At 37.2% G+C, this 24,402-nt stretch overlaps 2 protein-coding genes across 2 annotated transcripts; both read right to left on the minus strand.

Annotated features, from left to right (window-relative positions):
* Positions 1 to 219: 219 nt before the first annotated feature.
* LOC107766467 (F-box protein SKIP28-like) lies at positions 220 to 2,335 on the minus strand. Its single transcript, XM_016585244.2, has 2 exons — positions 1,671 to 2,335; positions 220 to 966 (listed from the first exon to the last, which is right to left on the minus strand). The coding sequence occupies exons 1-2, from the start codon at positions 2,046 to 2,048 to the stop codon at positions 376 to 378; spliced, it is 969 nt and encodes a 322-aa protein (XP_016440730.1). The 5' UTR covers positions 2,049 to 2,335; the 3' UTR covers positions 220 to 375.
* A 473-nt stretch (positions 2,336 to 2,808) lies between these two features.
* Positions 2,809 to 9,087, minus strand: LOC107766468 (uncharacterized). The gene is made up of 2 exons (XM_016585245.2): positions 8,565 to 9,087; positions 2,809 to 3,102 (listed from the first exon to the last, which is right to left on the minus strand). Exons 1-2 carry the CDS (start codon positions 8,808 to 8,810, stop codon positions 2,947 to 2,949), a joined length of 402 nt encoding a protein of 133 aa, XP_016440731.1. The 5' UTR covers positions 8,811 to 9,087; the 3' UTR covers positions 2,809 to 2,946.
* Between the last annotated feature and the right edge of the window lie 15,315 nt (positions 9,088 to 24,402).

Genomic DNA, 24,402 nt, shown 5'->3' on the forward strand with positions numbered 1-24,402 from the left:
GAAGATGGCAAAAATTCCTAGAAGATTGCTGCGATTTCGTGAGAACCCTACCAATTTTATGAATGCGAGACGACGGCATCAGTTGTTTGGGTCTGAGAAAAGGGGAAGTTTTGTAGGGTGTTTGAGATAAAATAGTAGATGCCCCTTAATAATTATAAATTTAAGCAAATTTCCTTCATTAGTTATAAATGTCAGTAAATACCGACTAATATAGCTACATTTCAATTAAAAGTCGCAATAATTTGCCATTTCTTACCAAATAAGTCATTGATTTTACGACATTTGTAAATAAATGTCATAAAATTAGCCTTTTTTCGTCGTAGCCCTCTTTTCCTGTAGTACATTTCATTACCTGTGTTCAATAAGTAAACAATCTCAATAAGGTGAACTTTGTGTTGAGCGAAAGTTACAATCACTGCACAGAAACCCTGAAGAGCCAGAAAGTAGAGACTGCTGGTAAGCATGTTGGTTGCAGTATGCCTTGTTACAGAAACTACATTTTGGGAGCTGAAGCCAACAATCCAAGCACAGTATATCTGCACAAGCTGCTTCACCTACTTCTTCATCTTTGGTGCATACACCACACTCTTCACATCTTGGGATACAGAGGAAGCAGCCCCTGCACTCTACTAGCTGTTGCTGTTTTCTCCTTTCACAAGAATTTTTAGGGCAGTCAAAGATTTCTCTTATTTCACCACATTTCAGACAGACATCTATGTCGATTGAAGGCTGAGATTCTTGTCTAAGCGTGGATGGTTTGCTTCGCTTCTGATAGAAGTTCTTTCCGTCTTTCTTTTGAATCTGGTTTATTCCCATTAGATGACAAAGTGTTTCAAAGTCCTCTCTCTTCACATTATAGATGCCAGAAATACTTAAGCTCTTTAACCTGTGGTTAGCCTTGGTAAGAAACTTCACTGCTCCAAGTACTCCCTCAATGGTTAAGCCTGTGCACCCTGGTAAATAGAGCTGGAAAAAAGGTGGAAAAGAACATAGGATTCAGGGCAGATGTAATTACTAGGCTTTTGATTTTCTTTTTCCTCCTGTTCCAACATCTAGAGTCGACATCATAAAAATATGGATATATTTTCTAACTCGTTAAGTACGTACCATAAAAATTTGATAGGTACGATTTATAGAGATTAGGGCCTCTGGAATCACAAAAGAAGTAGCATTCCACTAAAGATGCAGGGGAATGGTTTATGTTGTACTAATGATTTAATAACTATCTCTGTAGCCCGATTTCCCTGTTTCTCTTAGTAGCACATGTTTTTCTCTTCGATTCAACTAGGGGGGAAAAAGAAGCATGTGTGCTCTTCAAGTGTTCGAATCATTAGAAAACGTCCCACGTGACTATATATAACATAAAAATTGTTACTGACTGGCTGAAGTTAAGTAAGGAACATGAATTCTATTGCAAAACTTTCCACTTTTTGGATCAAACCTGCCTAAGGGATTCAGGAATTCGGCACACTTGATTGGAGAACTATTAGAGTATATTTTTTCAATAAATTTTTAGTTCCTTTTCTCCTACTTATGCTATGTATAAAGCCTTTTTTTATTTATATTAAAACGAAATCACAATAAAGAAAAAAGGGAAGAAATTAATTAAAAAAGACTCCACCAACCACATCTTATCCATTTACCATTTCCTTATAAACAAACTAACATACCTTGCTGATATGAGGATTACTGGTAATGACTTGTAGAAGCCCATCATCTGTTATCTTAATGCAATTTATAAGAGCAACAACTCTCAGACGACTATTTGCCTTGGACGTAACTTTCATCAGAAAATCATCAGAAAGACGAGTGTTTAATGGCTTTTCGACAACGATATTCAGCCATGGCAGTATGTCATCTTTTAAAGCATCTCTTAATGACCTGCAAACTTGAGTCATAGACAGAAGTTCAAATAAAGGGAGATAGGGCAAGACCAAGAACATAGCTTCATGGGGTGGTTCCCCTGATTCTAAAGGAATTTTTATCATTGCTGTGCCTGTGTTGAGTTCTTCCCCCTCTGGTATAGGTTGTGAAATTTGCATGTCCATGGTATGTATGCTAAAAATAAGTGTTGGTTTTGAAGATGTTTAATTTCTAGGAATGAAGCTTTAAGTGAAAGGGCGATATATGGAGGAAGCAAGTTGTGTTGATATTTGCTAGAATGAGAAAAGAGAAATATTTTCACACGTTAACTTGGATATACTTGTCATCATGTATACCAATTGAAACTTGTATGTCGGCGACATGTCAATAACAATTTAAATGTCCTGCGTCTCATTAGAGATGTAATTGAGGGATATTTGATCAATTTATTTGTTTAAATTGTACACGTTAAGGGATGTTTGGTTGGATTCGTTTGAGGAATTATTTATGTCAAGATTATTGTACGGTGAATAATAATTAAGGATGACAATTCTAGCTAATACAAAAATATCTTATACAGAATTTAGTAAGGCCAAATAAACCCGGGATTAAGTAATGTTACGATTACTTTTTTTTTTCATGAAGGAATTCCTACTGTTAATGTGGTAAACCAACCGGCCCTTAATAGTATAAATGAATTTTCACACTATCTAACTGTTTTATAGCATCTTTCTATGTTATCAATTCACGTCTTTTAAATAGCCTGATAGCGTAAAATCCCTCACATGCTCCATGTATAAAAATTAAACTCGTAAATATTAAAGACAAGTTTAGGATTTTGGCGTGGTAAATACATCTGGACCTCTGGTACTAGAAAATATGACCCTTGTCCTGGTGTTGCTTCTTAATAGAAATAGGAAATACTCTTTTTGACCGCCTGTGCTAGTCCATATAAATCTTCACACGTTTATAAGGCACTCACCAAACACAATAACAAAGAATGCATTTAACATGCGCATTTCCAGGCGAAACTTCTAAATTGACGTTTCAGAAATCAGAGAGTAGAATTCAAGCACTGAACTGTCAATGATCTAAAGGTTCGACAGCAGTCCTGAATAGAAGAACGTAGACCTTATCAATGGAGAAGTACAAGAAACCTCCTATGGAATGTGTGACATACGAACCAAAGCTAGTTCCCACGATACAATGCCAAGCTGGACCATATGATGAGTCGAATTCCTGTAAAGCCAAAAACAAGTGAATTTTGATTAGCGTTCAATGCTTAACAAATTGGTGTCAACTATCTTACAACGCAAGAAAATTGAAACTTCATTGACAGATAGGAAGAAGCCTCAAACGAACAAATAGGACTGACCATCAATTAAGATTTAAAGATGATTTCAAAAACATGACTTAGACCTCAGGTGCCTTGAACGACCTAAATCATCCCGGTATCTCTCACAATCCCAATCTATAATGGTTTTAGTTCACATCAATAGGCGAAACTCCAGAAGAGAGGAAGTTTCTTATCGGACAATAGTGTAAAGAAAATGAACCTTGAACCGAATTCAACCCCAAAAACTAGCTCATAAAGAGACAACGACTAAGATCATATAAAGAGACAACGACTCATTCATCAACCAATGTGGGACATTCTAATAGCCCATACACACAAGGTTGGACATTTGGAGCATGAACAATATAAAATAAGAGTTCCAATATTGGGTAAACCAAGAATAAGGATGGGTCTGACACTGATACAAAGAATGAATTTTGGGCCTAACTTACCCCAAAGCTAACTCATGAGGTGCGTATTGTTCAATATCATTTAAAGAGAACAACTCATTCCTCAACCAATGTGGTACATTGTAACAAATACGACAATATTGAAGCCAATGTACTATTAAGTTGAATCATGGATAAAATTATTCCTAATGAACGAAGTTACTAAAAGCAAGCAAATAGCAGAATAAGAGAACCATTTTTCAGGGAATTACTGCATCGGTTATGAGATTATCATCTTCACTCTGAATTTATGAAATAATCATTTCATTGCCTCTCCTCCCTTCTGCTGGGAGGATTAAGTTCAGTGACAACATTTTAGTTACTGATGCTACACAATCGTATTTCAGTCCTGCAGGTCCATGAAAAACTTGAATTCTTTAGTTTGTGAAGCCGTTAAATCGGTAAGGTTTAAACCATTAAGAAGAAATCCTAAATAAGTCATTTTTGGACCTTTTTAAGTTGGACTTAGCTTAATTTATAAGATTTTACATAATTCATTCCATTTACATTATACAGATGTTACTTGAGAGTGTACAAGTCTGTTTTGACGTCTTAGTTCATTAGCCTTCAGGAGTTGCAAATATAATGAATTAATGACGAACAAGAATAGAAAGCATACAACCTGACAATTTCCATGCCATCATAAGCAAAAATTGTGAAGTTGTCTCATAGATGGATAACTTGTATTAAGAACAAGCACAGATCGCCAAAGAATAAAATAGGAATACTTCTCTTCACTGAGTATCATCAACCAGTTCTTGATTGAAGAAAAACCCTTCTAAAAGCTTGCTATGCCCAAATAGCCTAATCATACTTCCGCATACAACTATCTGTTAATGAAGACCTGGAGAGGGGTTTCAGAACTAGCCTTCTCATGATGTTGAGCTTATTATCTGTCATCATTGCTTATTTTGTACACCGTCCGTTTCAAGACGGAGTTTAATAAAGAAAGAAAGACATTTGAAACTTGTAGTCTTAAATATGCCATAACTTTGAGTGGCTGTAAAAGAAGAAGGATTCCAAAACCTTCACATGATGTTTTAGTTTATAATCTGCCATCAATTGCTTATTTTGTACACCCTCCATTTCAAGACGGAGTTTAATAAAAGAAAAGAAGAATTTGGAAACTTGTGGTCTTAAACATGCCATAACATGGCTTTAAGACTTTTGAAACTTATAGTCTTAAATATGTCATAACATTTGGGTGGCTATTAAAGCTTCTCACTAAGGTTAAAATGGAAGTTTAAAGTTATGTTTCAAAATATATAAATGTGTCATTCTTCTTGAAATGGACTAACAAGGAAATAATGTCACAAAAACTAGAATGGAGGGAGTACTTGGCTAAGTCGACAAACTTATGTTCCACTAAGACTGCTACCGCAAACTTGTTCAGGAGAGGTCATTACACATTAACTTCTCTGGCAAAAATCAAGATTGTTCGTTACAACAAGTTATTATCATTTATTAGTAGATTTGGAACATTTTCGGCTGGAATTGGTGTATATCATGAACTCCCACGTCCAACTGCTAGTGCTTCCTCAGGGTTTCCCAGAAGGAGAGCACTTCTTCAAATCCTTCTTTGATCACCCAAAACATAAAATATTGGATCCTGTAGAACACACGACGAAATATAAACTGGGAGGCTTTTACTATTATGTCTTTGGCATTGGATACTGCTATGTACCATCCCCAAAAAACATCCTTTGAAAATATTTGTTGAAAGTCTAAAATTCGGCCAATGCTAAGTTTTGCCAAAACTGCAACTTAAGCAAGTTTTTATCAATTTACTTTCTGTTTCTTTTTGCTATGATGCAAATTGTTTTTAGACTTATATCACACATTTATGGGATATCGGGACGATGAATTTTCAAAAAAAAATGAATCAGATGTGGAATATTATGTATCATGAAAGCAAGTACAAATTAAACATGTTTAAAGCAAAATTTTCCTAATTATTTGGTCATTTGTAGTGGTTTGAATTGATTAGCTCATGTGATGTTAACCTATTTTATGACAATGAAACTAAAAATCAACCTGTCAAGAATCATCTTTTCAGATCTTTTCATATGAAGTTGGTGAAAAATGTGTGGGTCAGATCACATTTGGGAGGGTTAAATACGCTGAATCAATGAAAAGGGCACGATCCAACAAATCTGAAACTTGCTTCGTTATGATGAGTAGGATCAAGGTGGATCAAGAAATGGGTCAATGTGCAACCTACAGCAGGTAATCCCTTGAAATCACAGTTTTCGTCCAAGCAAATAAGCTGAAAAGACGGATCGAACAGCAGGGATAATAGTTCCAATAGTGAAATGTTTTACCAGGAGCTCAAAATTTGGAACAAGTTTAGCTCGATACGTGGAAAAAGTTAGCAAAATCATTTCTAACTTTTTAAAAGAATCAGTCGAAAGAAGTCCTCAAGATGACAACAAAAACAGAGAGAATGTTTTTCTTCCTATAAATATCTGACTTTGAATAGATAGAGAATATCAGTTTCTCAAGAATATTGCTCTTTGTTTTCAAATTCCCAGATACTCTTGCCTTCCTTTATACCTAATAATGAAGTAAAATGCTAACGGTAAGCCGATAGTTGTGAAGAGTAAGCATATTTGTTCCAGCAATGGAGACATTCAACATGAAGTTAGCTAAATTCTTTGAATAAGTTAACATTAGCTTATATTTTATTTTTCAAAATTCAGTGGTAAAAAGTCCAAAAGTTAGCAATAAAAAGAAGGAAGCTGTAGTTTTCTTCTTATAAATATCGGACCTTGAATGACAAAAATTAGATGTATCAGTTTATCACGAACTTTGCTCTCTGTTCTCTATCAAATAACCCACAAGGAGGCACCCTCAAACAACTACTCCCTCTGTTTCAATTTATGTGACACTTTTCGCTTATCGAGAGTCAATTTGACTAATCTTTGAAGCTAAATTGGATTAGATTAACTCAATATTTTAAAGCTAAAATTAAATATCAAAAAACTATACGAAAAGTACCGTAATTGCTCGTCTTGTGTCAATATGATGAAACAATGCATTTTAAAATGTTGGTCAAAGTGCACATAGTTTGAATCTCGAAAAGTGAAAAGTGTAACATAAACTGAAACAGAGGGAGTATATGTTAGGCTACCTAATTAATTATACTAATCTATTATGCATGTATATGATATATCCTACTCCAAGTACAATTATCTGTAATGAAGCTTGTTAAACAGATGAACATAAGTAAGATTTGCAGATTGCCAAGCCATATACAACTACTTCCTCTATTAGATTATCTATAAGATCCTCATCTCTATCTTCTTTAGATGTAATCCATATCTTCTCCCCACTTTATCCATCTTCAGTGTTCCTCCCACCGTCACCCATCGGCTTCTGCTATTTTGTCCAGCATTGTTTTGTGTTTTCCCCCTCTCTCTTCTTTTTTTTTTTTGGAACAAATAACTCTCTGTTTACTTCATTAATCTTCATGTCTTAGCTTAAGCATATTTCTGATATACTGCTTAAATTCCACATGTAAACTTGCAAGCCTGTACTCTGTTCATACTCCTATTGCTCTCGCCTTTTTATTTCTCTTGTGGATAGTAAGTCACATTCAGAATCCAATGAATATCATAGCACCAACAATATTTGACTTCTCCTGATATTGCATATACTGTGAATCTTGTCTCTAGTTTACAATGCATGGTTCTCGTTGAACTTCTCTGCATGCGAGAAGTGCACTTCGACGTGCTTATATGGAAAAGGAACCATCACCTTTGGTCATTTCATAGTGCTTTCCCGTCCAGTTTCTAGGTTGTCGTTCACTCAGATGAAAACTGAACCGGCTATCCTATTAGTCAATGTTCTGCTACTGTGTTTTGCAGTGTTTCTGGGCTCCAATCTTATATCTTTGTGTGTGAAGAACAAGAAACAATTGGTAAATTCTCAGCAGAGGTGAAGTATAGGGTTGTTGCCTATAATGTAGCTGAGATATCTTGAATTTGTCATATTCTGTTTGAACTTGGCCGAGTATAGGGCTGCTCCCGCTCATTTATTCTTTGCTGAGATCTCTATAGAAATGCTTATTTTGTTCTCATTTTATGTTTTTATGACAGTCTATCTGTTGCATCTTCCTGTCCAAATTAAGAGGGTGTATTAGGTCATTTACACTATCCTATTATATATTCATGTGATGTATCCTACTACTACAATTTTTCCTAATCAAGCTTGTTGATAGATGGACATAAGCTCTGCAGATCACCGAGCCAATAGGAAATCACTTCAAAGATCTAGTAGAAAATGCAGGTCTGTTTCCTCAAATCTAATTTGGGAACACAAAATCTCTAACCTTAGCTTTTTCATTTTGAAAATTAAATCTAACTCACCCAGAGCTGATTAGAACAACTTTAGACTTATCACTCAATCTACATTCAGAAGAAAATCGGGTCTTCTTGGTTCTTTTTCAACTCTCATTTTGTTAATTAAACAATAAATCAGTCAGTAATTCGTAAACAAACTTTGAAAATTATTAACCACACCACAGAAATTAACTCATACTTAATCCTATCAATTTTTTTCGAATTCCCTAATGGAGTCAGAAACCTCAGATAGCATAGCTGAGACTGAAGACCACTTTGGGTATAATTGCAGAATATCCTTATATTAAATTATTCTTTTTTAAAAAAACATTGAACTTTAACGAGCTCTGACCCTTAAAAAGATTATCATTTTTATTTATCGCAGCAGAAAAAAAAAATAGCCATAGAGCAACCTGAACAAGCTTTCTCCATCCAACACACAACTATGAACTTAGAAACTTTGAACACACATTCAGTGGAAATTGACAAATCAAAGCAAAACCCAGAATGTAAAATCCAAGGAAACCACAAAACTTGAGAATTGAGAAGCATAAACAAGAAGTCAAGTAGAAGTACCTTTTTGAGAAGGAGAGCAAGGTGTTTACTGTCGAGCTTCGACCCCGAAGCTATAGTAGCATCAAGATTATCTCTTGCACACCTAAAGGCATGATTTTGGAGAGAAAGAGGCATATCTGAGGCTCTCACCCGCACATTCAAATGCTCATGTTCCTGTTTTTCCTCAACTACTATTGCCTTCTTTTTCAGTATCAAACTGTTCAAGAACTTGCTCCTTCTCTCTAACTCCTCCTCTGCTTTCTCCATTTTCCTTTTCACATCATCATTTCCAGCAGACAAATGGGTAGTGCTCCTTTATCAAGAAAAGTAAAGAAAAAGAAGGACCCTGTGTGTAGTGTTTTGGTTTCTGAAACACTTTTTACTTTTTGGGGTTTTAATTTGGCTTTTTCTCAAGTTTCGTATCTTTTAATGCGCCATTTTGGAGTAGATTGTAGACCAGGAACGTTAGGTACGGCATTGGAGAACAAAATTTAATGTAGTTTTGTGATTATTGCTTTTTCCGGAACTTGCCTCCATGTTACTCAAGCTCCTACTATACTTGCCTCCATAATTTATAGAGGTATTTTCAAAACGGGACTTCAGGATTTTGCCTTACATGTCTGTTTATGTCGAGGATTTAGTTTGTATTTGGAAAGCCACCTGAATGGAAATTTGATTTGATTGTAATTACGCATTGTGACTTTGTTTGTTTAGTCAACTAATTGTATGGGGTAAATTGATTAGCGACAGGTGGATGAATGATAAAATGACACGTGGAATTGAGGACAGGTAAGATATGAGTCAGCGAATAGTGAATACCGGATACAAACATGTGAACGGTGCTGAATAAATTTCGAAAGCACGGCAGCCAAGAACGAAGATTTGAAAGGAAGACATTAGTTGGAAAAGACAACATTCAATGAGCAATCGTTACAAAGAATCTCTGTATTAATGGTCAACCGTTATGCAGTCATCAATAAGGTTTTGGTTTGAGAATCTTGTCTCCCTAAATAGAACTATAAATAGAAATTTTGTATTCATAGTTGGACACGAAAAATCATTTGTACTCAAAAGGCTATAATTTGCTCTTACTATATCAAATTACTCTCTTTCTTTTTCCTCTTAACATTGCTATTACTGCTTCCGGAGAAGCTAAGTCTACAGTCATGCTTGTATTCTCTTCAAGTTATTCTAATAATCTTATTTCTTTTCTTGTTATTTTCATATTCTTGGATCAAACTAATTCACGTGTCTATAAACCACATTACAAATTCAACTAAACCATTTTACGAGTAAACAATTTGGCACCCATCGTAGGGCATAGACAATTGTGTAATTGCATTGCTCCATTCATCTGTAACTAACGTAGTTTGATTCTTTTTTTTAGTAAAAATATTAGATATAGCAACTAACGATGTAAACAATTCTTATAATGTTAGAACAAATAACGAGCGTGAGGATATATTCCAACGTGATGATTCAACTAGTGAAACTCGCAACGAAGGATATGAAAGAACTTCGGTTCGCGAAGAACTAAATCCTCGACATGTGAGAAGTCTAACTCCTGATGATGCAGATGATGAACATGTTGTTGGAACGGTCAAAATCTTGAGGGAGCAACAAAGGGAAATTATAAAGCATCTCTCAAGGCAAGACGGGGTGATGACGGAATTGAAGCAGGAACTCTCGGTTGCTTCCAATAACTCCAATGGAGGAGTTCAGATTTCTTCTAGCGTTCCTGCAAATAAAACAGTTCAAAGGACCGATAACGCCGCTCCAAGGGAGGAGTTCGACATTAATGAAAATGAGACAGGTGGTGCAGGTATTGGATTCGAGAACGACAACAATGCTAATGATCCTTTCAAAATCGAGATTATGAGATTCATGAGGGAAATGAATGAACGAATGGACCAAAATGCTAAGGAATTTCATGCTCGGATGGATCAGATTCCGGGAGCACCACCGATGTTAAAGGGACCGGATTTTAAAAAGTATACACAGTTACCGTTCAAACCAATTATGGCCCCCAAAATAATTCCGAAAAAATTAAGATGCCTGACACCTCGAAGTATGATGGGACTTCGGATCCACAAGAGCATATCACAACTTATACTATGACTATAAAGGGAAATAACTTGGCCCCCCATGAGATCAAATCTCTTTTGTTGAAATATTTGGCGAAACCCTAACGAAGGGTGCTTTAACTTGGTATTCTCTTTTACCTGAGAATTCAATTGATTCTTTTGAAATACTTGCAAATTCTTTCATTAAAGCTCATGCTGGGGCAAGAAAGGTCCAAGCCAGAAAGGCAGATATATTTAGAATTGTCCAAGGAGAATCTGAACAATTGTGAGAGTTCGTGATTCAATTTCAGAATGAGGGGATGTTATATTGCCGGCAGTACCGAATGAGTGGGCAGCTGAAGCGTTCACCAATGGTCTCAATTTGTTGAGCTCTGATACTTCCAGGAAGTTGAAGGAAAACTTGTTGGAATTTCAGGCAACCACATAGGCAGATGTCCACAATCGTTATGAATCAAAGATTAGAATAAAATATGATCAACTGAGTTCCTCGATGTCTTCCAAAGGACATAATCGTGATCGAAATTAGGAGAAGTTCAATACTAATTTCAATGCAGATCTAATGTCTTCCAGGAGTCGCTTTCAGCCTTATGAAAGAGTTGATGGGCGAGCAAATAAAGAATTTCAACCATCGAGCAAGTTTGCTTCCTAATCTATGGTGTGAGTTTCATGGAACGCATGGTCACAGGACTGGGGACCGTTGATACTTTCATGAAGAAGTTGCAGCATCACTAAAGAATGGTCATATTAAAGAATTTCTAACTGATCGGGCCAAAAGCAATTATGGGAAAAATCAAGACGCTAGGGAGCCAGCTGAGCCGTCTGCAGGGTCACCTTGCTTGACGATAAATATGATCTTTGGTGGTGACGAAGTAAATGGGGTGATATTTTCAGCAACAAAGAAGACAAAGATATTGGTAACTCATGGCACGAGGATCCGGGAAGATTCAGAAGATGATGAAATCTCATTCACGGAAGAGGATGTTGATGGCCTTCTTCTACCACACAATGATGCTCTAGTAATATCGCTTAATGTCTTAAATTTTAAAATTAAGCATGCGTTTATTGATCTAGGTAGTTCAGCCAATATCATCTAATAGAGAATTTTGTAACAAGCAAAGTAAACTAAAAATATAGTTCTGGCAACAGAGCTTCTGACCGGGTTCAATCTAATAAGAGTAACGACCCGAGGAGAGATTTTACTGCCCACGTATACAGAAGGCGTAACGAAGAGCACTTTGTCCGAAGTGGTAGATGGCGACATGGATACAATGTGATCCTTGGAAGGCTTTGGATGCATGAAATGAAGGCTGTGCTGTCAACTTATCATCAACTGCTGAAGTTTCCCACACCGGATATGGTCAAACAGATTAGAGGAGATCAACCAACTGCAGGAGAAATGAATGTGGTTACCTTGTCCAGTAGCAAGGAAAAAGAAACAAGCAAATAGAAACTGTAGGAGTCGGTGCCCTCTTCCATCCCTATTGAAGATAATGGAGAATAGTAGTCATCGGATTTCTATCAGGTATCAAGGTCTTTTCAGGTTCCGGAGAAAACAAATGCAACCAAATTGACCGTAGAGGAGCTTGAACAAGTTCTCTTATTCAGAGAGTTCTTAGAAAGGAAATTCCACTTAGGAATGGAGTTGAGCCCCGAACTAAGATTAAAAATTATTGACCCTATCTTCCTTGGAGGTGTCTGTCCACAAGCTAAGTTTGGACCCTAACTTCCCTCTAGTAAGGCAAAAGAAACGACCGATAGTAGTGGTCAGAAACAAAAAAAGAGGTAACCGGGTTACTGAATATAGGTTCAATTCGAGAGTTAAATTATCCCGATTGGTTAGCTAATATAGTAGTAGTACCTAAAAAGAATAATAAATATAGAATGTGTGTAGATTATAAAGATTTGAATAATGCATGCCCTAAGGACTCTTTCCTATTGCCAAACATTGATCAAATGATAGATGCTATGACTAGGCATGAGTTAATGAGCTTTCTTGATGCGTATTCCGGGTATAATCAAATTAGGATTCACCCGGAAGGTAAAGAAAAAACATCGTTTATCATAAATTTTGGCACATACTACTATAATGTGATACCTTTCGGGCTTAAGAATGTCGGAACCACTTACCAGAGGCTCGTCAATAAAATGTTTGAATAGTAAATTAGTAAAACTATGGAGGTTTATATTGATGATATGTTGGTTAAATCTCTTAGAAGATCATTTGGCTCATCTACAAGAGACATTTGATATTCTGAGAAAGTACAACATGAAGATTAATCTTGAAAAATACGCTTTCAGAGTTGGTTCCAGAAAGTTTCTAGGGTTTTTGGTCTCTCAAAGAGGACTTGAACTAAACCCCAATAAGATTAAAGCCATCGAGGATATCCTAGATCAATTGGCAAGTGTGAAGGAAGTGCAAAGGTTGAACAGAAGGTTGGCGGCCCTAAGTAGGTTTATTTCAAGATCCTTGGAGAAATATCATCATTTCTTTTCGCTCTTGAAAAAAAAGAATGATTTCGTGTGAACTCCGGAATGTCAACAAGACTTTGAAAGACTTGAAAAGGTACCTGTCTATTCCTCCATTGTTGTGAAAATCAATGGAAGTGAGCGGTTGTAAATTTATTTAGCGGTTTCGGAAGTAGCGGTAAGTGTTGTTCTGATCCGAGAGGACGAAGGTATGTAATTTCCTGTTTATTATGTTAGTAAAGTTTTATCGAGAGCGGAGATTGTTGTACCCTATTTTGCACTAGTTAAGACAGGATTCAACTTGTGGTTTCTCTGTTGTTAATGAAAGAGAGTCACCACCTAATATTTAAAGGTATATTAGTACCTATTTAATTACTAAGTTATGTTCATTATATGACTGCAAACCGATGAGATTATGGGTAACAGTTTTTGTTCTTCTAAGGGAAGGTGTTAGGCACCCCTTAAAATCTACCTGAGGTAGCTCCATAGGACTTAGACTAATTTTAAGGACTCAGTTATTTATACTATGCTTAATTATTACTAAGGAATGGCTTACTATATGTTAAAGGGAGTATATGTAAGACATAGAAAGGGTGTAGGATTATAAAAGAGTTATTGAAGGTTAAAAGAGTTTTGAAAGTGGTCCATATTTTAAGGCTCATAATTATTAAGTTAAGAAAGTGATTATCTTTGAAGAACAAATGCTTGTATAATTTTAGAAGATGTACACAAGAAAAAACAATTCTAAATGTACCTCGAGTTTTCTTAAAATTCTAAAGAAGGCGAGTCCTTGAAAATTCATTTTGGGTGATCGTTTAGTTACTGCTTTTCATGAAAATCTGTTTTCATTCCTTGTTAGTGAAAACTAGTGATTTTTTTTCTAATTCCTCTTTGAAAATGGGTTGTTGTGTGATTATGGGCCTGGGCTTCAAAAACTCTTTAAGAAAGGTGAGTATACAAGATGAGCAAATTATAATTGGCAGGGGGAGGAGATTAATTACTAATTAATTCCCCTTAAGTCCTATATTAATTAAGGTTTGCCTATATTCCATATGATATGAAGTACGAAGATAAAGCACATAATTTAATATATGAGTATTGGATACATGATAATAAAATACGATAAGACAACAAAGGCAGTAAGCAAAAAATAATGAAAGCAGTAAACTAAGCTATGAAAATAATGAGCAGTAATGGAAGAAGTAAGGGAGAGAAGACTGGGCTCTGATAATTGGGCCTCAATAAGGTAGGCCTAGCAATTTGAGCGACACGGCTATAGCAGACTGGACTCTTCAAAGATGCAACGAGCTGGTTTGGGCCTGAGTTCCTTAGGAACTCAGCAGGCCCAAATGTATACATGCCCAAAAAAGAATAAAGAAGGTCATTAGAAGCATTCCACATTCTCAACATATTCACATATACATGACAGGTATATAAAAAAATAATTGAAACAAAGAATAATCAATACTGTGAAAAATTATACTAATGTGGTGGTTCTACTTAGCGCATAATTCACATTGAAAACCTTTCGTTACCATTAAACATTAAACCCTCAAAGAACTAAATGTGTCAATGAATTAAGGGCTAAGGAGGAAGATCCACTTAAGGTCGATTCTCCCTTTGGATCCCCCGATACTTCAAAGTTCCCAAGGGGCTCAAGGCCCAGGGCAATGCTTGTGCCGGGGAGGGTAGCCCAACCTAGAGTCGAACTCCATTCTCAAATACCCTTAAATACTAACAACATATTTTTCTTACGGGTTTAAATGCCAATGAGGCCCTTTCAATGTAAACTAAATTCTATAGCATAGCCCACCACAGAATTTACTTTCCCTCCTAACATAAGAACATATAGCCTATACTGGATTACCAAACAAACATATATCACATGAATTCTAAAGATCTGATTCTAAAACACATATAGGTGAGCATCATAAGCATATTATAAAGGACTAAATTTGGGCAGAGTAATATTCCGAGAAAGGCAAAGCTATGTAGCAACTACTCAGCATATATAAAGGTTTCAAAGATATCTAGGACATGATCAACTTTCTCAATAGGTCCATAAATTTACATACTACAACATGGAATCCCTAAGGATTTCTACATAATCATACTCCTAATGGTATTAGCTTCAAACAAATCATCAAGTTCAGATAGTATCAACAAGGATCTTTATGAGACTTAGGGATTGGATTTGGTTTAAAGTTAAAAAGAGAGAAAGGACTAGGGTAGTTCTGGACAAGATATGTAATCAGAAGCTAAGCGAGAGCATACAGTATTCAGTCAGATACTTAGACACTTCAAATGCAGTAATGATCTTATGTACACAGGGGAAACCTTACACATTTATAGAATTGGATTAAGCATGACATGAGGGGAAAGAGTTACATATAAAGGGAAGGTATTTCATTGGAACATGTTCAACTCAAACTTAAGTCTGGGTTAGTACATGAATATAAAGATGATCATGCTTCTTTTTACAAGTTATCACTTAACTAAGGGCAGAGTAACTAGGTCCTTCTAAAAGATAAAATGCATGCCAGCTTTTCAAAGATGAATGATAACCCCAAAGATAAGATATAGGACATGTGATACCAAGTAAGCGTGTTGTTGAGGGTGTTGACTAATCAAGAAAACAATTAAGTTCAGTCTAACCAATTATCGGTCTTTATAACAAAGAGAAAGAAACATGATCATGATCATATTATGAGGAAAGATAAGTTAGCCTTAATAGTTGTGTACAATAGGATTACTAGGAGAAGTGAGAAGAGGTTTAGTTCAAACAAGATTAGGTCAATAGAACAACAAGAAAAATGAAATACCATAATGGCAACTCAGAAACAGTCTAACAGACATAAGTAGGGAAGATAGCATATAAACACTTAGAGTTCCTGCTTAAGGTTTAAATGATAGAGGTTATAAACTTAACACCTTCAGATTCATTCAATCATGGTTATCAGATAATAAGTTTAACTTCAAAAAATCTCACAAACTACAGAGATGCAACATGTAAGGAAAAAGGTCACTACATGCCAATAAAAAGCTATAAGGTTCATGTGAACATGAACATATAATAACTTAAACATGTAGACTGTTGGGAACTCAGTAACAGAGATCAACAGGAATTAATTAATGATTTAATTAGTCATTGATCAAAGACTCAAAGCAAGATAACTATTCACAAGCAGATATTAAGCCGACAGAATATAAACATTAATATACTGAACACCATAAAACAATGGTAATACTCAGAACCTAACTAGCATGCTTGTAGCATTCAAAGAAAATGAACAAAAGAGAAGAATGAGAGATGTGCTGGCCTTTTTGAGAGCAACAGACCAAACAAGGGCCCTTTTCAGTTGCTTAAGATCCCAGAAACCTCAAGTTTATACCAGCGATAGTACTCAGCAAAAGAAAAGAAAACAGTAAGAAGACCTGAGGCTTGAAATCCTAAGCTTCTTATTGTTTGTGTGTGTGTTGTTCTTTAGTGTTAGGTGATTGGTTTGTGATTTTTTGTTGTTAGGTAAGAGTATTGAAGGCTCCTATTTATAGTGCCATTTAAGGCTCTAGGGTTTCAAAGAATTCAAATCAGATAGTGGAAGGTGACGATTACCAGATGATGTGAGTACGATTGAGTGAAATTGAAAGAGAACAGAGGACCATCGGTTAAACTCTATTGTCTTGAGGTCACTGAGTTTAACCTCTGGACATCGAATCCTCATGATGAACTATGAGAAGGAACTCCATGCATGCTCCGATTTGACAAAATATGAAGGAAAATCAGAGATTTGATATTGCATCTTTGGGTCTAGGGTTTCAGGATTTAGATGTTTCAATTTTGTGATTGAAAAAGGGAATTTATAGCAGGATTCATGGACTTCAGGAGGCAAAAGGTAATTTCAGGCTCCGATTTGAAAGATCATAACAGAACACGAGTGATATGAGCTTTCATCTTTGAGTCTAGGGTTAAGTCTTGGGGATTTTGAATTTGTGTGATGAAACGGCAATGAAATCCGAGAGATTCGCGGTCGGGGAAGACAGAAAGAATGAATTCATGGTTGATTTGTTGACCTTGCACGGATTTGTGCAAGGTCTTGTTATTGGTGGATGCTGGAAAGACGCGAGAAAAGAGAGAGGAAATGGAAAGAGGGCGGCATGGCGTGGGAGAAATGATTAGGTTTTATGGGTAGGTTAGGGCTGTCTCTAGGGATAAAATGGGTGAGAGAGATTTTGGGTTGTTGGATCTTTAGATCAACAGCCCTGATAATCTAGGCCTTAATATTTAAAATGAAAAAAAAACATGGACCGTTGGATCTCTTAGGCTTCGACGATTGAGATAAATCTGAAAATGTGTTTTAAATCAAAGAGTAAATAAGAGAAAAAACGTGGGTCGTCGATCAAATAGACGGATGGCGCAGATTAAATGTGCTTTCTTTGTGAGTGAGAGAAGCGAGTGATGTGGCGTGCTCTGATTGGCTAAGAGAGGGTGTTGCGGATCACCAAGGTGGCAAATGAGATGGGTGTTTGGACTGGGCCAGGTCTGAATTGGGCTTTGTATTTGGGCTAAAATAATTTAACTAATAGCCACTTTGTAATTAGTTAAGGAATTGCAATCGTAGCCTTTTAGTCTTTATCCCTTTTGTAATTAATTTAAATAAACTTAATTATTTCAATAAAATGTAGTAAAAATTATAATTGTTAGAAATAAACTAATTAACTAAAAATTTAATTATTGAAATAGTAAACTAATTAACTAAAAATTTAAGAAATAATTTATCGAATTAATTATAAAAACTTCATATAGAAATTACCTAAAATAGTAAATACATTTGTAACTACATAATGTCAGTATTACATAATTAATTTGAAACTAATGCTTGATTAATTTGAAAAAATAGGTATTCATTACTGGAAAATACTTTAAAATCATTTATTGCAAATTATTAAGCATAAATAAATTAATTTAAATAAAATCATTTCTAACTTTCGCCAAATGACCCCAAAATGACCTACGGACCTCCGAATACACATCCGGACGCGCTCCCAATACCAGAATCACCATACGGAGCAATTCCCAAATTCGAAATCCCAAATGCACATCGATAACCTTGAAATGCACTTCCACCCAAATTTATGAATTTCTTCCAAAATGCCAACTTCCATAATAGGCGTCGAAATGCTCCCGGGTCATCCAAAACTCAATCCGGACATACACCCAAGTCCAAAATCATCATACAAACCTGTTGGAACCTTCAAATCTCGATTCCTAGGTCTTTTTTTCAAAAATCACATTTTAGTCAATTCCTCTACTTAAGGCTTCCGAAATTAGAATTTTCTTTCCAAGTCCACTCCGAACTTCCTGAAATTAAATTTCTACCACGCGTACCAGTCATAATACCTTAAGTGAAGCTGCTCATGGCCTCAAACCGCTGAACGACACACTAGAGCTCAAAACGACCGGTCGGGTCGTTACATTCTCTCCCACTTAAACATACGTTCGTCCTCGAACGTGCTAAGAACTGCTCTGGAGTTGTCCGAAATCACTGTTCGACAACTCGTGCACCTATTCGTGCCTCCACAACCCTGTCGAGCACATTAGCTCTAGCAATTCTGAAGATCCTCCCCTTTATTTAGGCAAATAAGCCTTAGAGCCAAATTCCAACCTCCGAAATTCTATACTAGGCCTGCTTCCAACATACGAACACCGTTTCAATCACTACACGATGTACCACTACATGATTGTATACTCTCACTGAATTCACACCATGCATCGCATTATTCACATGACCACAATAACATCCTCTGACAACAATAGCCGAAATCCCACTAATCTAATGCCCACAGCACATCTCATGACACGTATAAGTCCTATTCCAATTCTCGCCATACTGCCACGATGGAAGAGATGTGTAGAAATTTATAACCAACTGCATAGTCAATAAATCATTTAGTCCCTCCTCCTGACAGGAATCATTACCTCATTATGAACCAAATAACGATATTTGCTCTTTAATACGCCTCATATGTATCCGATCGCACTGATCCCAGGTCCAAAAATCTCGCCTCACCCAGTACAAGTCATTCCGGTAATAAGCCACCACAATCACTAATAAAAGTCTCATATGATGCCACCATGTGCCAACAATCTGCACACTCGAATGTGATACACACGGAAAACGAACACCGGAAAGAACTACTCAACCCACGTAACATATTAAACAACCGAAAAAGTGTTATCAACCTTTCTCATAACATGAGAAACAAGACACACAAGAGTAGATATGGGGAACTATACTCATCATCACACTGTTGTGGTGTGCACCCCAATGCACACATGATACCGTTGCGGCGTGCAACCTGATCCAAACAATATACCCGTGGCGGCGTGCCACCCGATCGACACATGACAATAAATAGGGAAGTACCCATCAAGCCAAAACTCTTACACATACGAAATATCCAAATGTCAACCACAAGCATGCCAAGTGCACAATACCATCAGATAGTGCCATACGCTACAAAACTCAAGCACGACTAAGGTGCAATAAATGACCTGCATCTCGAGAGCCATCCTACTCATTTAACACCGCAAACTATACGTGATCTCAATACGAGTGTGAATAATCAAACTGCCTCACAACCCACATGGCACAATAGAGACTACACGGAAGGGCCGACAACAGAAATAACATCCAAGGCCCGAAGACCCCTCCGAAAACAATGTTATGCTGAAATGAACACATCCAGCCTGACATAGAGCACACGTTCATATTTAGATCCATCCACGGACCTCAAGTCAATTCTGATCGTACCGCACTGGGCTAATAACCTTTCAAGGATCCACAATAACCCTTTTCCCATGACACACAAGAACAACCGTCAAATCAGAAATAAATTTCCACAGTCCACAACCAAATGAACTTAGTGCCCTTCAGGCATAAATTCTCACATTAGCGATAGTACCACAATCTCCATACTTGGTTTTAAATCTTTAATCAATCAAGTGACTACATGTCACACTTATACAATCTTCCCGTGGGATACACTCCCACGACCTTCCGCAGTAGGTAACAAGTCTGCACGTCCATACCACCGGCCACACTAATGCTGTAAGGAAAATCAGGAATCCGCGATCAGTACGTAAAGCCTCTTACATATAACACCGATCTCAGATGACACTTAAGACAATACCAGCTTACTCTAACCATCTAAATCCTTTCCTGCTCACCCGAGCTCTTGGCATTCTTGTCGACACCAAATTGTAACCTTGATCCTCAACTCCCAATTCCCATGCCGCTCACTGCACCTAACATACCAATACGTGAGAGTACAAGAATTCCATCATGACTCCTGATCCACCAATAGACCAAACACTCTTATCACATAGCAACCTTTTACTTAACGCATTTCAGGAGAACCATTACAACACGCGACTGAATTCCCATAACCGTAGAAAATACAATCCTCAAGTAGTGGTCTAAAACCACCATAACTCTTCCAGGATCCATCTACACATAACAAGCCATAATACTCGAATGCCTCTAAATAAATCAATTACGGCGGCCGTCAAGACTCGCATGTAGCGCCTCACATCACATGTATAACTTAACACGCTGAAGGAACTGATCATTGCCACCATCATGCCAATTCAACCATTGCTAACCGATCTGACTGCTTCTAATTTTACCTAGACTTTCCTTAGAAATAACAATAGCTCCATTCAAATTATATCAAACTCAATCCGCACTCGCCCCGAGTGACTCCATTTCTCGAGCCCACATTGCCTCAAAACCCACGAACCATCTCATGCCCTCCTTGTGCGCACATTTACATCTTCAACTGGTACATCCATTGTGATAATTCCTCTATGAATCCGAAGTCATTTTCTTCCATTCCTCCAATTCTACACCGCAACCCGAAGATAGCATAGAACACTCCAAGCCCCTTTCATAATCTGCTGTAAAAGCTCGATACTTAACCATACTACGAACTCGAAATCCTTAGGCACCGCACTTAAAGTTTTGAATCCATTAAGACCGTCGTTGAGATTCACCCACTCTGACTTAGTCTCAACTATAATCAAACTCCAAGTCCCTGCTAGCACATGAACACCCTCTCAAAGATGCACCCGGCTGGATCACTTTCCTTGTACATCTCCTCTACATGAAGCATAAACCTTGAGTCTTCCCGAAGGCTGAACATGAATCGATAAGGCTAATTACAGCACACATTCCTCAAATCCTTTGCTCAAATTACCACTGATGTTCTCTTTCCTTAGTCGTAATAACCCACCAATATGCCGATAACCAGAAACTTCACAACTAGATAACCATGCAATCCAATCGTAGGCGGTGGGGCTATCCCACTTAGTTTGGAGCTACCGTTGCATAACTCTGGAACCCACCAAGACTCCTTATCCCCCATTGACATGATTTTGCACAATCAACCCACCAAATTCCTCGAAATCCTTCTGTTAACACTTCATGAACACTCTGAATCACTAGCCATATTTACGTATCCAACCTATTACCGGATAGCTAGTAGAATCCTTCGTAGAAGCTTTGTCAACACCACACGACCTATAACCTACTCACAAGAGATAACCCACATGTGGAAATTACATGCCGACATCTTCCAACAGCACTGCACTGAGTACAATTACTATGGAATCAATAAACCACCCTAAGCCCGTGCTCATTCACCACATGTACAAGTCTGTTCACTCCCCGTTGACATCACTAAAGGTGCAATGATACATCCCAAGCTGAAGTCATGTTGCATTCCTCTTCATATCAAGCAAACTCATTTCTGTCGCATCCAATCTGCCCCCAATATAACAACCAACATTCCAAATTAAGTCCGTAGACCTTGTCACTATCCACCATGAATCACAAATCACTCCAAAATTTACTCAAGACGTGTAGTTATCCTATCATGTAACGTATATGGTACATTGCCACTCTTCCACTTTGGTCAAACCCTCTCCTTTAAGCAACTACTCGACTTCTGTTTCTCTCACTTGGCCTTCTAGGAATCCAACTACCACAAGACACCTCCCATGTGTCATTCCTCATCCTCCGCTGCCCAGTTGTTGCCTTAAATCAAGATCCGTCTCTGTAGCACCTGAACCAGTAGATCACTACCAACTTTAAACCTCTCTGAAGATCATCCTTCTTGAGCCATCAATACTAGGAACGCCGCTTCGATCCTGAACCACTGCACACCACGATCTCTGACAGCCACTTCCCCGACATCATTTCACAATACTCTGCCCCAAAGGCGAATTGAAGAAGACAATAACACCGACGAACTTAACATATTCCATAAAGGACAACATCACCACATCACAGATGAAAATTCCACCGCGCTCTAAAATACCAAGTCTCGTTACCCCATCGACCCAAACCTAAGCGCACGTAGTCCGATTGACTTTCCTCTGCCTAAAATAAAAATACTGCATCTCTGAATCATGCACTGGGTAAAACATAGTTTCAAGTCATTCACTGCCTCGACGCATAGACAAGCATCCTACCATTACACGAACATTGTGCGATAGCAACACACGAATTGTCATAACAATCAATGCCAAATCTCAAAAACCTTAGGTAATACTGATACTGAGCTGAAACGACAAAGCGGTCTTCCGCAAGGCGATGACAATAGCTCAATCAATTACGCAGGGAGAAACATCCTGCACCACATATGTAGTACCACTAAACTTCCTTGATTCCCAATTTATAATAAGCGCTTCATGTCGTATAAGACTGAATAGGAAGGAAACAAAGGCATAAGCCTCAAAGGAATGGAGTCGCAAGATGAGGAATCAAGAAGGGAAGTGCTCCTAACAGCCCTGTAGCCTCTCGAAGGTAAGTAAAGACGTCTTTGTACCGATCCGCAAGACTCTACTAGACTCGCTCATGACTCATGAGACCTAAGTGAACCTAGTGCTCTGATACCATGTTGTCACGACCCAAAATCCATTAAAGGTCGTGATGGCGCCTAATACCGCTGTCAGGCAAGCCAACCTTGACTAATTAATTTAATTACTCATTTTAGTATTTTTTGAATCGAAATTTCCTTCAATTAAATAATAAAAGATAGAACTTACAGAGTAAATGATAAATAGTTTTGCAACTAAAATACTAAACAACCCATAACCACTCCCAAAACCCGGTGCCACAAGTGCATGTGCATTTACTAGGGAGTAAAATAAAATACAGTATCTATCTGGAATACAAATTAGATAGGAAAAATATAAATAACTCTGAAAGAGACTCTGTTGGCTGTAGATCGTAATATGGAATGCAGCTCACCTAAGTCCTCGCATTTAACCACACCTTTGTGCCCACGAGGCCGCTAGACATAGCTGTACCTGCAGAAAAATGTTCAGCAAGTGTAGCATGAGTATGTAAACAACGTGTACCCAGTAAGTATCAAGCCTAATCTCGAAAAAGTAGTGATGAGAGGTCGACTTTGACACTCATTAAGGGTCAATAATAATAAAAAGAAAATAGACATATTTAAATCAACATGATATATAGGAATAACTATAATTTTCCTTTATCAAACAGAGAAAATTAATTCCTTAAATTTTAATAATTTCCAATTTACCAATTATCTTCACAAACTGCAATTAAAATATCAAGGTATCGTGTAATTATTATTGTTAGGCACAATTTTTGCAGAGGTCATACGGCCCGATCCAGAGTGTTGTGTACACTGCCGAGGGACGTGCGGTGCCATCCATAGATGCATATATACTGCCGAGGCGTTCGGCCTGCTCCATAAGAAAGGAGGTCATTGTCTTATGAACCTCCGTAATGAGAAGATATTATAAGATTAACGCATAAGGATGTACAATTTCCATTAACAGTCAATTATTTTGCACAAGAATTCAAGTATGTGAAATTTTAGTCTCTTACTATTTTCTCGAACAATTTACAGTATAATTCTAATACTTTAATTAAATAAAGGATACAATTATCACAAGTAATTCATGATTTGAGTCATAAACTACCTAGACATAGCATAATTAGTAGCTACGCACGGACTCTCATCATCTCGTGCCTACGTAGCCCCCACACTTAGCAACAATTATTAATTAAAATTACATATAGGGTAAATTCCCTCTTACAAGGTTAGACAATAGACTTACCTCGCTCTGAAGTTCCAAAACCGGCTCCAACGCCACTCTAACACCTCAAATCGATGTTTGTCGATCGAAAAACTATGCAAACAATGTGCAATTTAATCAATACATGTTCTAATACCCATAACTAATTAATTTATAAAATTTTTGAACTCCGCTC

Source organism: Nicotiana tabacum, chromosome 9 (genome assembly GCF_000715075.1).
Source record: "Nicotiana tabacum cultivar K326 chromosome 9, ASM71507v2, whole genome shotgun sequence".
NCBI classification, from domain to species: Eukaryota; Viridiplantae; Streptophyta; class Magnoliopsida; order Solanales; family Solanaceae; genus Nicotiana; species Nicotiana tabacum.

Excerpts from the sequence above, each read along its gene's own strand:
- LOC107766468 (XM_016585245.2), bottom strand. The coding sequence starts at position 8,810 with ATGGAGAAAGCAGAGGAGGAGTTAGAGAGAAGGAGCAAGTTCTTGAAC. Across the intron at positions 3,103-8,564 it reads TTGCTCTCCTTCTCAAAAAG|GAATTCGACTCATCATATGG; the intron begins GTACTTCTACTT and ends TTGGCTTTACAG.
- LOC107766467 (XM_016585244.2), bottom strand. The coding sequence starts at position 2,048 with ATGGACATGCAAATTTCACAACCTATACCAGAGGGGGAAGAACTCAAC. Across the intron at positions 967-1,670 it reads GTAATCCTCATATCAGCAAG|CTCTATTTACCAGGGTGCAC; the intron begins GTATGTTAGTTT and ends CCTTTTTTCCAG.